We start from the raw sequence: 11,895 nt of genomic DNA, 5'->3' as shown, positions 1-11,895 counted from the left end.
TATCATAATTAGATTATTGAGAACAGATAATATTACTTTGGTCCATATCTCTCTACTAATAACTAATTTTTTTTGCTCAATGTCATTTCAAATCACTTTGAACAGCCAAAGAGACACATATATTTCTAGGGTCATTTATTGATGAGGGAGATAAGGTTAAGCTTCTGATTATATCTCCATATCAGAAAAAAATTCTCATTTTAAAAGAAAGATGATATAGAGGAGGAAGTTCCACTTTGGTGATTATATTATGAGACTAAATAAAATTTATTTTAATATACGTAGGTAGAGGAAAAAATGATTGAGAGTAACTTTATAAAGTATGTTTGTTGAAGCATACTCTGAATGGTGGTATTGAAGGAAAAATATTTAAACATTCACAATACTCAAATAGAATTTAAATCATATACGAGAAAAACTTAAAAATCTTGTCTATGATAATGAACACTTAATTTTATTTAATAATATCTATGTGCAAAATGAATCATAATTTAGAAAAACAAATAATATTTTTTAGTAATCCTGTCTTTATAATACTCCAATGTTTGTGAATTAAATATACCATTGTTCTTCAAGCCATAGATGTCAAGTTAGTTAGGATATTATTGATAACATGCAAATTACCATAGAACTATCGTGCATGTTACATAAATTGCTTCAAGGCCTGTTAGGGCTTTCTTCAACCTGCACATGTGTAGGTCGATGATTCCACTTATGGCATCAAAATTAATTTATTTTCATGTTATCATGATATAAATTGATTAAAATAGGTTTTCGTATGATTTTACATAATTACTTTAAATAATTTTTTTACTTTATTTTTACAAAGATATTAATTTTACAAGTCAGAAAGTATTTATATACGGAATTAGTAAATGCATTGATTATATTTTATGGAATTTTCTACAGTTTAAAGAATTTTCTAAAAATCAATTCATTAAAAAATAATTTTAGAAGCTGGGAAATACACTTACTGATTCATAAATGCATTTCATATAATCTTGTGTGTTTATTTTCATCCTCCACATGTCGAGATCTCTTTGGGCAATTTTTTGCCCAATGAGTGTCATTATCAATCATTTGAAGGGGGATACTTGTGGCATCATGTTTTAATGACATAATTACTTAATTGTTTTATTCGGTTGAAGGGTTAAATAGACAAGCGGGGGGATATGAGTGGTACTTTTTTACGTACTAAATTCATTTACAGGGCTTTGTAGGTGTATGCCTATGTAGGTGATCTGGAAAGTTTATGTATGACTTGGCGCAATCTGGATGGATGGGCAAGGAGAAAGGTTGATGTGGCATCTAATAATTCATGAGATGCTGTAATGAACTCATCACTACCTTTCATGTTATTTTGTTGCAGGAGAATATCTGTTTGGTAGTGAGAAAAAAGATAACAAGCACTTGCATGGAGGAGAGTTAAAAAGAGATCCAACAGCTCACATTGTTCCAAATTTAAACTCTGATATCCAGAGATATAACTGTCCAATCGAGCCAAAATTTTCAGGGTAGCTTCATCTTTTGTTTTTTTCCATCAATATTCTTAGATTATTAAAAATATTTGGAAGATAGACACAACACAGTGGAAGCTCATCCCAACCCCTGTTAGCCTAGAAAGACGCAACAACTTCCGGAGTCAAAAATTCATTTCCTTCTTGGATAGATTTTCTTACTTTCTTCTTCCTTTTTTTTAATTCCATTAACGTTTCCAAAACACCTAGACACAGGTAAAATTTACGTGACCTTGGAGGTTTCTTAATAGTGAAAAGCATCACATTTCATTTAAGATCAAGGTAAAAACACAAAAATATAATTGTGTCCCATTTCTGATCTCTATTATTGTCTTATATTTCAAAATTAATTTAAATTCCATTTAAAAATCCATTTTCCCCAAAATTTTTCTACTTTCTATCTCTAGATCATTCTGCCTAGTTTCTCTCTTTTCTAAAAATTTTATTCTTCTACAATTAAATTTCATATCTATCATCTCTTCCTAAAATTCTAAAAAAAATTGTTCATTTTCCACTTCAATTCAACGTTCTACTTTCCTTCCTTCAAATTAGAAATAATTCTAAGACAAACCATAAAATATCACTTATGAATATATCTTTAGTTCTCCATTTATTTTACACCTTCAATAAAAAAGAAATTCATATTTTTATGGAGAGTTTCCTCCCTGTGGATTTACCCCTTTCTCATCCTATGCTTTGAAAAAAAAAATTAATTCAAATTAGTTTGTCTCAAGTTTAGGTTTATCAATTATATATGAGGTATCTATATTCACCAGATTAATATTTGATAAGTTATGATGATCATGTATACTATTTCATTTGTGGGATCTATATTTATCAAAAATAAGTCAAAGCACGTATAAAGGATTTAAACATTGACATTAAGTTTATTATGATTTAATAGTCGAAACATAAACTATTTATCTTGATTTTTCATTTTTATCAAAATTTAGGGTTTTATTCAGGTCAGAAAGTTCTCTAAAGTAATAAAAAAAATTAATATCATGAAAGAAAAATTTTGAACTTCACAAGTGTTTCTTTATTTTTAATGCATATGTGAGATTCCAGTTTCAATTTCATGATATTTTAACTTGTGAATAATTATATTATTTGATATAGAGGACTGGTGTGATGTGTCAATACCTTTTTATGATAATTAAAATCATTAAGGTGATAATTGACAAATTATAAACATAATATGTAATCCTCGCTTTGGGTGATTTTACAATATCCATCCAAAGCAATTTAGGGATGTTGTAGAAGGTAATGTATTACATGTTTTATCACTCAATGTAGACTTCATCATCATTGTTTGATTTGATTTTCCTCTGAATTTTAAACCTCAGATTAAGTATTCATTCCTCCTTAAATATGATGAAACTGCGGTAGGAATCCCTTATAGGAATTAAACAGAGGACATCCGTCAGATAAAAATGGAAAATTTAACTAGCTTTTGTGCATTTAAGGATAACATTACATTGTTGAAAGTCTTCTCTCTGGTTTTTCTTCTTCTTGAAATCTCCTCCAACTGATGATGACCCAAAATTCATCCACTTTTTGTGCTACAGGGCTTGCTAATAAGTGAAATGACCATTTATTATCAGATGATGCTATAGTTCGCCCGTCCCGTACCCGTACTGGATGACAGTATCAGGACGGATGTTGTATCGGATACCGGTAAGGGAATTTCCGGTATCCATTTTTTTTGATATCTGGATATTGGATATTGGTTGCTACAGTATTGATATCCGATATCGATATCTGTCTCCATGTCGTCATCCACCTTCGTCTCAGGGGGGGAGGATGACGACATCGGATATCGGTGTTGGATATCGGATTCCAATATCCACATCGAAAACCTCTCTTTTGTGTATTTCGCCATTTCGTGTATTTTTTATTCAAAAATTTGAATCGAAAATACACAAAAGAGAGCTGGAGAGGGTTTGATGCCTTGGCGGACGATGGACGGCGGATGGCGGCATCGGCGGAATCTGCGGTCGATGGTAAGTTCTCCTTCGCCGTTCAAAATTTTTTTTTCCTTCTTCTGCCACTATTTCTCATACTCTGCTTGACTGCTTCATCTGCCAATTCTCATTTCTCAATTCTCATCTGAGCCATTCTTCATCCGACAATTCTAAATTATCATATGAGACCTTCTTCATCCGCCAATTCTCAGTTCTCATCTGCCAAATCTCAATTCTTCTTCCACTATTTCGCATAGCTCCTTCCCATTCATAAAATTGTTGGAATTTCCATTCCGGTTGCATGTATTCGAAGAATTTTATTTCAAATTGAAGCTACTTAATTTCAGTAGCTTCAATTTATTTTTATCTGCATCAATTCTTGTCTCTTTATGTATCTTTTTTTCTCTCAATCTCTGTCTCTCTCATTCTCACTCTGTGATTTTTTCTCTCTTTCTTTCTCTAATTCTCCCTCTCTCTCATTCTCTTTCACTCTCTGATTCTTTCTCTATTTGTATCTCTACTTCTCCCTCTCTCACACTCTCTCACTCTATGATTCTTTCTCTCATTCACCCTCTCTCTCACTCTGTCACTCTCCCTTTCTCTCATTCCATTTCAGTGGCATTCTTTCTCTAATTCTCCTTCTCTCCTCTCATTCTCTCCCACTCCTTGATTCTCTCTCTTTTTATCTCTTAATCACCCTCTCTTCCTCTCTTCTCTCATTCTATCTCACTCTCTGATTCTTTTTATCTTATTATCTCTAATTCTCCCTCTCTTTTCTTATTCTGTATTACTCTCTGATTGATCTCTCATTTTTCTCTCATTCACCCTCGCTCTCACTCTGCCACTCGCCCTTTTTCTCATTCCATTTCAATGGCATTCTTTCTCTAATTTTCCCTCTCTCCTCTCATTCTATCTCACTCTCTGATATTTTTTAAATATTTTTATCTCTAATTCTCCCTCTCTTTTCTCTTCTCTCATTCTGTCTTACTCTCTGATTCTTTCTCTCATTTTTCTCTCATTCACCCTCTTTTTCATTTGTCACTGTCCCTTTCTCTCATTCCATTTCAGTGGCATTCTTTTTCTAATTCTCCCTCTCTTCTCTCATTCTCTCTTTCTCTCTGATTTTTTCTCTCATTTCTCTCTCATTTTCTCCCTTTTTTCTCTCACTTTTACTCACTCTGTGATTATTTCTCTCATTCCCTTTCAGTCTCATTCTTTCTCAATCTCCCTCTCTTCTGTCATTCTCTCTCACTCTGTGATTTCAGTCTCATTCTTTCTCAATCTCCCTCTCTCTCATTCTCTTTCACTGTGTGATTCTTTCTTATTATTTCTCTAATTTTCCTCTCATTCTCATTCTCTGTCACTCTGTCACTCTCCCTTTCTCTCATTCCATCTCAGTTTCATTCTTTCTTATTCTCCCTCTCTTTGTCACTCATTCACTCTCCCTCTCTCTCATTCTTTCTCAGTCTCATTCTTTTGTATTCACCCATCTCTCATTCTCTCTCAGTGAAGTCCTTGCTTCTTTCTTGATTGCTGTTATTATTGACTAGCTGTGCTATGTAACAAAGAAAAAGTCACTAAAGAATGTCGGGATATTTTTCTCTATTCTTCCCGAATCCCTTCTGCTTGTTTATTCGAAGTTCATCTATTCGCTTCTCATCATTGCATAACCTTTCTTCTTGGACGTTAATCCAGAAAGTTGATCCGTTGTCAAAGCTTTTTATAGATTGTTCAATTTATTTATAGTGCTCAGTTTCTTTATTGCGTTATCTTCATTGTATCGCTTACTTTCTTTAGAGTTCTAAGCGTAGTTCAGCATCTTGCGTTGTTGTATTAAACAATCATTGCTTACCAAATTATGCCTTCAGAACCATGAACCCACCTGGAGGCAGTACCCCAACCCAAGACAGATGTAGGTCAGAAGCTAACTATCCTGAATGTACGAATGCACGAACATCTCGTGCCATATAGAGTCACCCTCATTCGAACCATTTAGTCATCATTAACTAATTGGAACACATTGGTGATGGATACTATGCAATAAGAGAACAGCAATAAGGCGGCAGGCCAACAAGAGCCCCAACGTATTTTGGAGACATTTCAAAGCTTGTCATCCTGCTCGTCATGTGGAGCTCAAGGGCGTTGTGTTGGAAGACCCTAATCAGCCTCGCATATCAGATAAAATGCAAAGCAATTAACAGGGAGAGCCAAGCTAACGAGGGTCAATTAGAGGGCATATGCCAGACGAGACGAAGAATGTCATTGCACCGTGGACTACAGAGAATGGTACTGGACTTCTAGGCATCACCGTTCACTAGGTGGACGATAAATGGGTGTACACAGAGCGGGTACTTGCCATTCGAGAGATCGTCGGCAAGCACGATGGAGACAACATGGTGTCCATCATTCTCTAGGTCCTAGAAGAATTTTGTTTGTGGCCAAAGGTCAGCATTCAGCATCAAACTTATCTTATTAATTAAACTTGTGATGTTACACGTGATCGGAATTTATGCAGGTTTACGCCATGACTACTGACAATGCCTCGGCAAATAAAAGGATGTTGTCATTGATGGTGAAAAAGATAAAGAGTGTCAACCCAACGTTTAGCGCCAGAAGGCACGTCCCATGCGTTGCACACATTTTGAACATTGTTGTGCAAGCGGAAATAAAAAGCTTCGGCATTCCTTCGGCCCACATTATAGAGCCCGAAGAAGGTGACGTGACCAGGACAATAGACCAGTGCGATAGCGACAAGGACAACAAACTTAGAGATATATTCTCAGCATCTAACGATGATGACAGAGCACGCCAAATGTTATATTTGGGTGATGCAAATGCGAAGGTGTGGACACTAGTGCGCAGTATTCGGAGCTTTACGCAATGGAGAGAGGAGTATGCAAAGACATGCGAAGATGACCCTGAAATCGAGGACTCTAACATGGTTGTCTTGAACTGTTTGACCCGATGGAACAGCACTTACGTTATGTTATCCGCCATCATGATGAAACATGATGTCATTGATGAAGTGTCGAAGACTTTTGGCCGGAAGGGGAAGGCGACAAAGATGTCGAAGGATGAGTGGAAGTTGATGAAAGATCTTTGTCGCATCCTTGGACAGTTCGCTGTTTCCACCGATCATGTTTTCAAGATAGTGACGCCGGCCATATGTGATGTACTATTTCTCATAGAAGGCCTCAAAGAACACATGAAGGAAGTGGTCCAGCAAATCGAAGATGGCACTTTCTTCACATGCATACGATGGTAGCATGAAGGAGATCGTTCCAACATGGCACAAGCGTGTAAGGCGATGCAACACAAGCTTGCACAATATGCAGAAATCTTGTGGGTGAATGATGCAATCATTGGCACGACATTGATGGATCCATTCCACAAAGGGTCAATAATCCGTGAAGGCATCAAAGAAGCAACCATCACATATGTATGGTCCTTGTTACCATGTGACTCGCCGGGGCTTGGAGCGAGTGGGCATGCTGAAGATGGGCACACAAAAGGTAAAGAGTTGGACTCTTGGCTTCATAACATTATGAGAAAATTCTAACCGGCACCTGCGTCAACGAGGTCGGCGTGGGACAAGTTCAACCAATACCTAACAGAGGTCGTGCCTAATGAGGGAGTGTTCACCCCACTATCTTGGTGGGCCAGCACAGGGGCAAAACGCTTCCCCTTACTTGCTTCCATTACAAGGGAGCTGTTGTTCATATGTGCAACAAGCACTCCTGCTAAGCGCATGTTCTCCGTGGGCAATGCTATTGTCACGTACAAGAGATCACGTCTGTCACCGAGAAGCATCGAAACACTCATCACTGTGAAGTGTTGGCTGTGTGCAAACAACAAGCGATGGTACACTGATGTGGAGCTGGATTCAGATGGAGAGGATGGACAAGATGGGGTAGCTGCATGTGCTCGAGGTACACATCACCTACATTGACTACATTTTATGCATATTTTATGTAATCATTGTGTTTTATTTGTTATCTTTCGCTATGCAAGTAAGCACAAACCTCTGACAGAGCCATGCGGAAATTCTCAGGGGAAGGTCGCATTTTGACGGTTACATATTACAGAAGGCATTTTTTGTTAAAAACTTTACAACAATTTCCTATATATTTCAGGGGAAGGGCGTATTTTCAACTTAGCACTTAATTAAATAATGTAAATATTTGGTAAATAAACCATGTTAAAGCACCAAAGATGGGGGATAATTTTGTTAAAAATTTTGCAACATTTTCCTAAAAAATTGTTGAATTTTCAAACATAAAAAATTACACTGAGCTAAACATATAATTTACATATCTCAAGTTTGCACTTAATTCAATAATATAAGTATTACGTAAATAAACCACGTTAAAGCACCAAAGAGTGGGGGATAATTTTTTTAAAATTTTGCATCATTTTCCTTAAAAAATGTTGAATTTTCCGACATAAAAAATTTACACAACCAAAAAAATAAATTACATATTTCAAATTTGCACTTAACTCAATAATATAGATATTAGGTAAATAAGCCATGTAAAAGCACCAAAAATTGGGGGATAATTTTGTTAAAAATTATGCAACATTTTCATAAAAAATTGTTGAATTTACCAACATTAAAAATTTATACTTACCCAATTATTAATTTACATATTTCAACTTTGCACTTAATTCACTAATATAAATAATAGTTATATAAACCATGTGAAAAAACCAAAAGTGGGGTCAATTTTGTTAAAAATTTTCCTAAAAATTTCTTGAATTTTCCAACATTATAAATTGACACTGACCCAATTCGTAATTTACATAACTCACATTTGCAAGTAATTCAATAATATAAATATTAGGCATATAAACCATGTTAACGCACCAAATAGTGGGATATAATTTAGTTAAAATTTTTGCATCATTTTCCTAAATTTTTTTTGAATTTTCCAACATCAAAATTTTACACTTAACCAAATAAGTAACTTACATATTTCAAAATTTCACTTAATTCAATAATATAAATATTAGGTAAATAAACCATGTTAAAGCACCAAAGAGTGGGGGATAAATTTGTTTAAAATTTTGCAACATTTTCATAAAAATTGTGGAATTTTCTAACGTTATAAATTTACACTTACCCAATTAGTAATTTACAAATCTCAAATTTTCACTTAATTCAATAATATAAATATTAGGTATATAAACCATGTTAAAGCATCAAATAGTAGGGTATAATTAGTTAAAAATTTTGTGTCACTTTCCTTAAAAGCTGTTGAATTTTCCAACATAAAAGATTACACTTAACCAAATAAGTAACTTACATATTTAAAATTTTCACTTAATTCAATAATATAAATATTAGGTAAATAAACCATGTTAAAGCACCAAAAAGTGGGGGATAATTTTGTTATAAATTATACAAAATTTTCATAAAAAATTGTTGAATTTTCTAACATTAGGAATTTACACTTACCGAATTAGTAATTTACATATTTCAACTTTGCACTTAATTCACTAATATAAAGATTAGTCATATAAACCATGTTAGAACCAAAAAGTGGGGTCAATTTTGTTAAAAATTTTGAAATATTTTCCAATTTGTTTTTGAATTTTCCATCATCATAAATTTACACTCACCCAATTAGTAATTTACATAACTCACATTTGCACTTAATTCAATATTATAAATATTAAGTCTATAAACTAATAAACCATGTTAAAGAACCAAATAAGCTTCTAGTTTCTTTTCAAATTTTGAGATAAATATTTTACATATTCCTTAGTTGGTTAGTCCCCATAAAAACTATAGGTTATATGTTGCTCGATTAAGGATCAAAATAATTGTTCATGTGGGCCTCATGTATGAACTTTTGTTTTCGTTAAGTTCCCTATATAAATTGGACAATATTAAGTCTTAGGGGCGTACCTCTAATATTAGCCAGAAGTAGCATTTGCTGGCGCGCGCAGGTCATAAGAAGGATTTACATTAAAGACGGCTGGAGCAAGTTTAAACCTTAAAATATTTTAAAATCTACCATATGGGATTGCGACGGATTCGGAAAAGAAATCCGGGTATCGGTTTCGATATCCGGATATCCGACATCTACCCTTCAGAGACGGATATAGACCCATATCCGATATCCAGGCACCGTCCCAGTTTTCTTCCGGATATAGGTTGGGCGAACCCTAGATGATGCATCTTCTGGCGAACGATAGAGACTGGTGCAATGGATTTAATGGGCGGCTTTCCTTCGCTGTAAGGCAAGGGGAGCAAGAGAAGAGGCGGAGGCAAAGTGGTTAGGGCCTTTCAATGAGATGTGTTGATCACGATCCTTAAAACTACATATCTATCCAAGAATGACGCGTTTCGCGAGCTTCTTCGTTCCCGTCATTCGTCCTCGTCAGGATGAAGATTACGAAACACAATCTTCATCGTGTCTCAGTGAAAATCGCTCAGATGATGACGAACGCGTCATCGTCATTCAACTTTAGGAACAACAAATGGCCAGTGCCATGCTTAGACCGTCTTCATCAGAGAACGATCAACGGACGGCCTCAGAGCCGTTGAATCAGCTGCAACGAAAGACCGAAAATTCATAAGATCATGAACTTGCACCAAACTTCTCGGACTGCCGTAAAAGTAGTACAAAACGAAGAAGAAGAATAATAATAAGAAGAAAACAAGGTAGACAAATACACCAGCGATGACTTATCTATACACAAATTCATGCCTGGCCTTCCAGTCTAGCCCAGGTAAGACCAACACATGCGTCCACGAAATCTTCGTCGATGAAGTCAACGGAGAAGATCTGAAGGCGATCGGCGAGGCCCTTTGCAAAAGCCTGAGACACGAACAGCCTGGCATACTTTCTAAGCCTACCCGTAACCGGACGAACGCACAACACAGGATTATCCGCCTGCGGCGTGACCGTATTCTCAACTCTGTAGAAGAAATTCCGAACCGAGGCGGGAGACTGCTCGCCCAGATGCTTCATATTGCTCTCAAACTTCGTTAACGGCAGATCGGTGTCTATCCAGTTATCACAAAGATAATCGTTTCCCCAGAGAAGATCACCGCGCTTTGGCGGTGGCACCTTCCTCGGCTTCCATACGCAAATAACCCTCCTCGGCAAAAGATCCTTCACAGGCTTTTCAAACACAGCGTCGTCTTGTTGTATGAGGAGTTCGCCGAGCTGCTCGACGAGGTACTTGTCGAAGTCGGGGGGGTCGTCGTGGCCAAACTCGGTTCTTATTTCCAGTATGATAATCTCCGATTGGGTTGCTGCTAGGAAGCGCTTGACACCGTCGAGGACGACGTCAAACGAGTACGTGGAGATAATACCGTGGCAGACGCGTCGTTTCTCGTTAACCCTAATGTCAAGGACTCGAGCTCCCAAGACAAGCTGCCGGTAGATAGAACAAGACTGGCACTGCGCGAAGGGCCGGGATACGAGGGGGAAGCCGATTTTGTCTGTGGCTGAGTCGTGGGTGCCCGGAAAGACGATCTTGCGGAGGACGAGTTTGGCCGGATCTAACTCGGACATCCAATTCATCCTGTCTTTGGGGTGGTAGTCGCAGCCGGGGAACTCATCACCGGATGTGGTGTACAGGCCGGCGAGCTTCTTCTTTTCGGCTATCACGGCTTCTCTTCTGGACTTCTGCTTGGAGATGTGAGACCCCATGATCGCCTAATGCTCTTCTTCCAACATACCAACAACAAATCGGGTCTCGTCTGATATACGCAGAGTATCATCCAGTGATAGCGACTACTGAAGTAAAATACTCGATGTCGGCTATCGTTAATTTTCTTCTTTCGCCGCCACTAATGGCCACCGGGTCTACATGAACCTCCCTCCGTCGGTCCTCTTTGTTGGAATCGTATAAGCGGTTAAATTGTCGCCCTAAGCTAGGATTAAATCCGAGAGGATCAAACTTATACCGAGGAACTGTGTGCGATGTGGCTCTTAAATTTCTTCACCGAAGTTGTGGATTACCAACAGAAGAAAGAGGATCTGGGCTGAGTTACGTGCGGATTCCCTGTCACATTTGGTGTGTGAGAAACCAACCAGAGTATAGCTTCCACACCTCTTAAAGATCCACGACAAATACATATTTTTATACACGTCAGGTGGGAGCCTCCTGTAAATAAAATAAAACTGTATCAACCACGCGGCCAGCGAACAGTTTTGAATTATTCAACTCATCGGAGATGATAAGCAAAGAATCGCCCGATCAAACAGCATTGGCAGAAATACGTTTCCTCGTGGCTTCTTTTAAAATAGTAGAACCTTCAGGGTAGGACACGTCACGGTTGCAGCCGGTGGCCTTCGGCTTGGGATGAACAGGCCAGAAATCAACGCCGTCGGAGGATTAAACTAATTTTTGATGGCTCATTCCGTTGGAAAAGATCCATCCTGGAGTCTTCACGAAGC

The 11,895-nt window shown here is 37.2% G+C and overlaps 1 protein-coding gene across 1 annotated transcript; it reads right to left on the bottom strand.

The window, feature by feature from the left end:
- Positions 1-10,056: 10,056 nt before the first annotated feature.
- Positions 10,057-11,272, bottom strand: LOC144716889 (PLC-like phosphodiesterases superfamily protein). Its single transcript, XM_078592156.1, has one exon. It carries the CDS (start codon positions 11,143-11,145, stop codon positions 10,189-10,191), a length of 957 nt encoding a protein of 318 aa, XP_078448282.1. The 5' UTR covers positions 11,146-11,272; the 3' UTR covers positions 10,057-10,188.
- Positions 11,273-11,895: the final 623 nt, after the last annotated feature.

The sequence above is a fragment of the Wolffia australiana genome, chromosome 2, assembly GCF_029677425.1.
Source record: "Wolffia australiana isolate 7733 chromosome 2, ASM2967742v1".
NCBI classification, from domain to species: domain Eukaryota; kingdom Viridiplantae; phylum Streptophyta; class Magnoliopsida; order Alismatales; family Araceae; genus Wolffia; species Wolffia australiana.
This window is presented reverse-complemented; position numbering and strand designations above follow the sequence as displayed.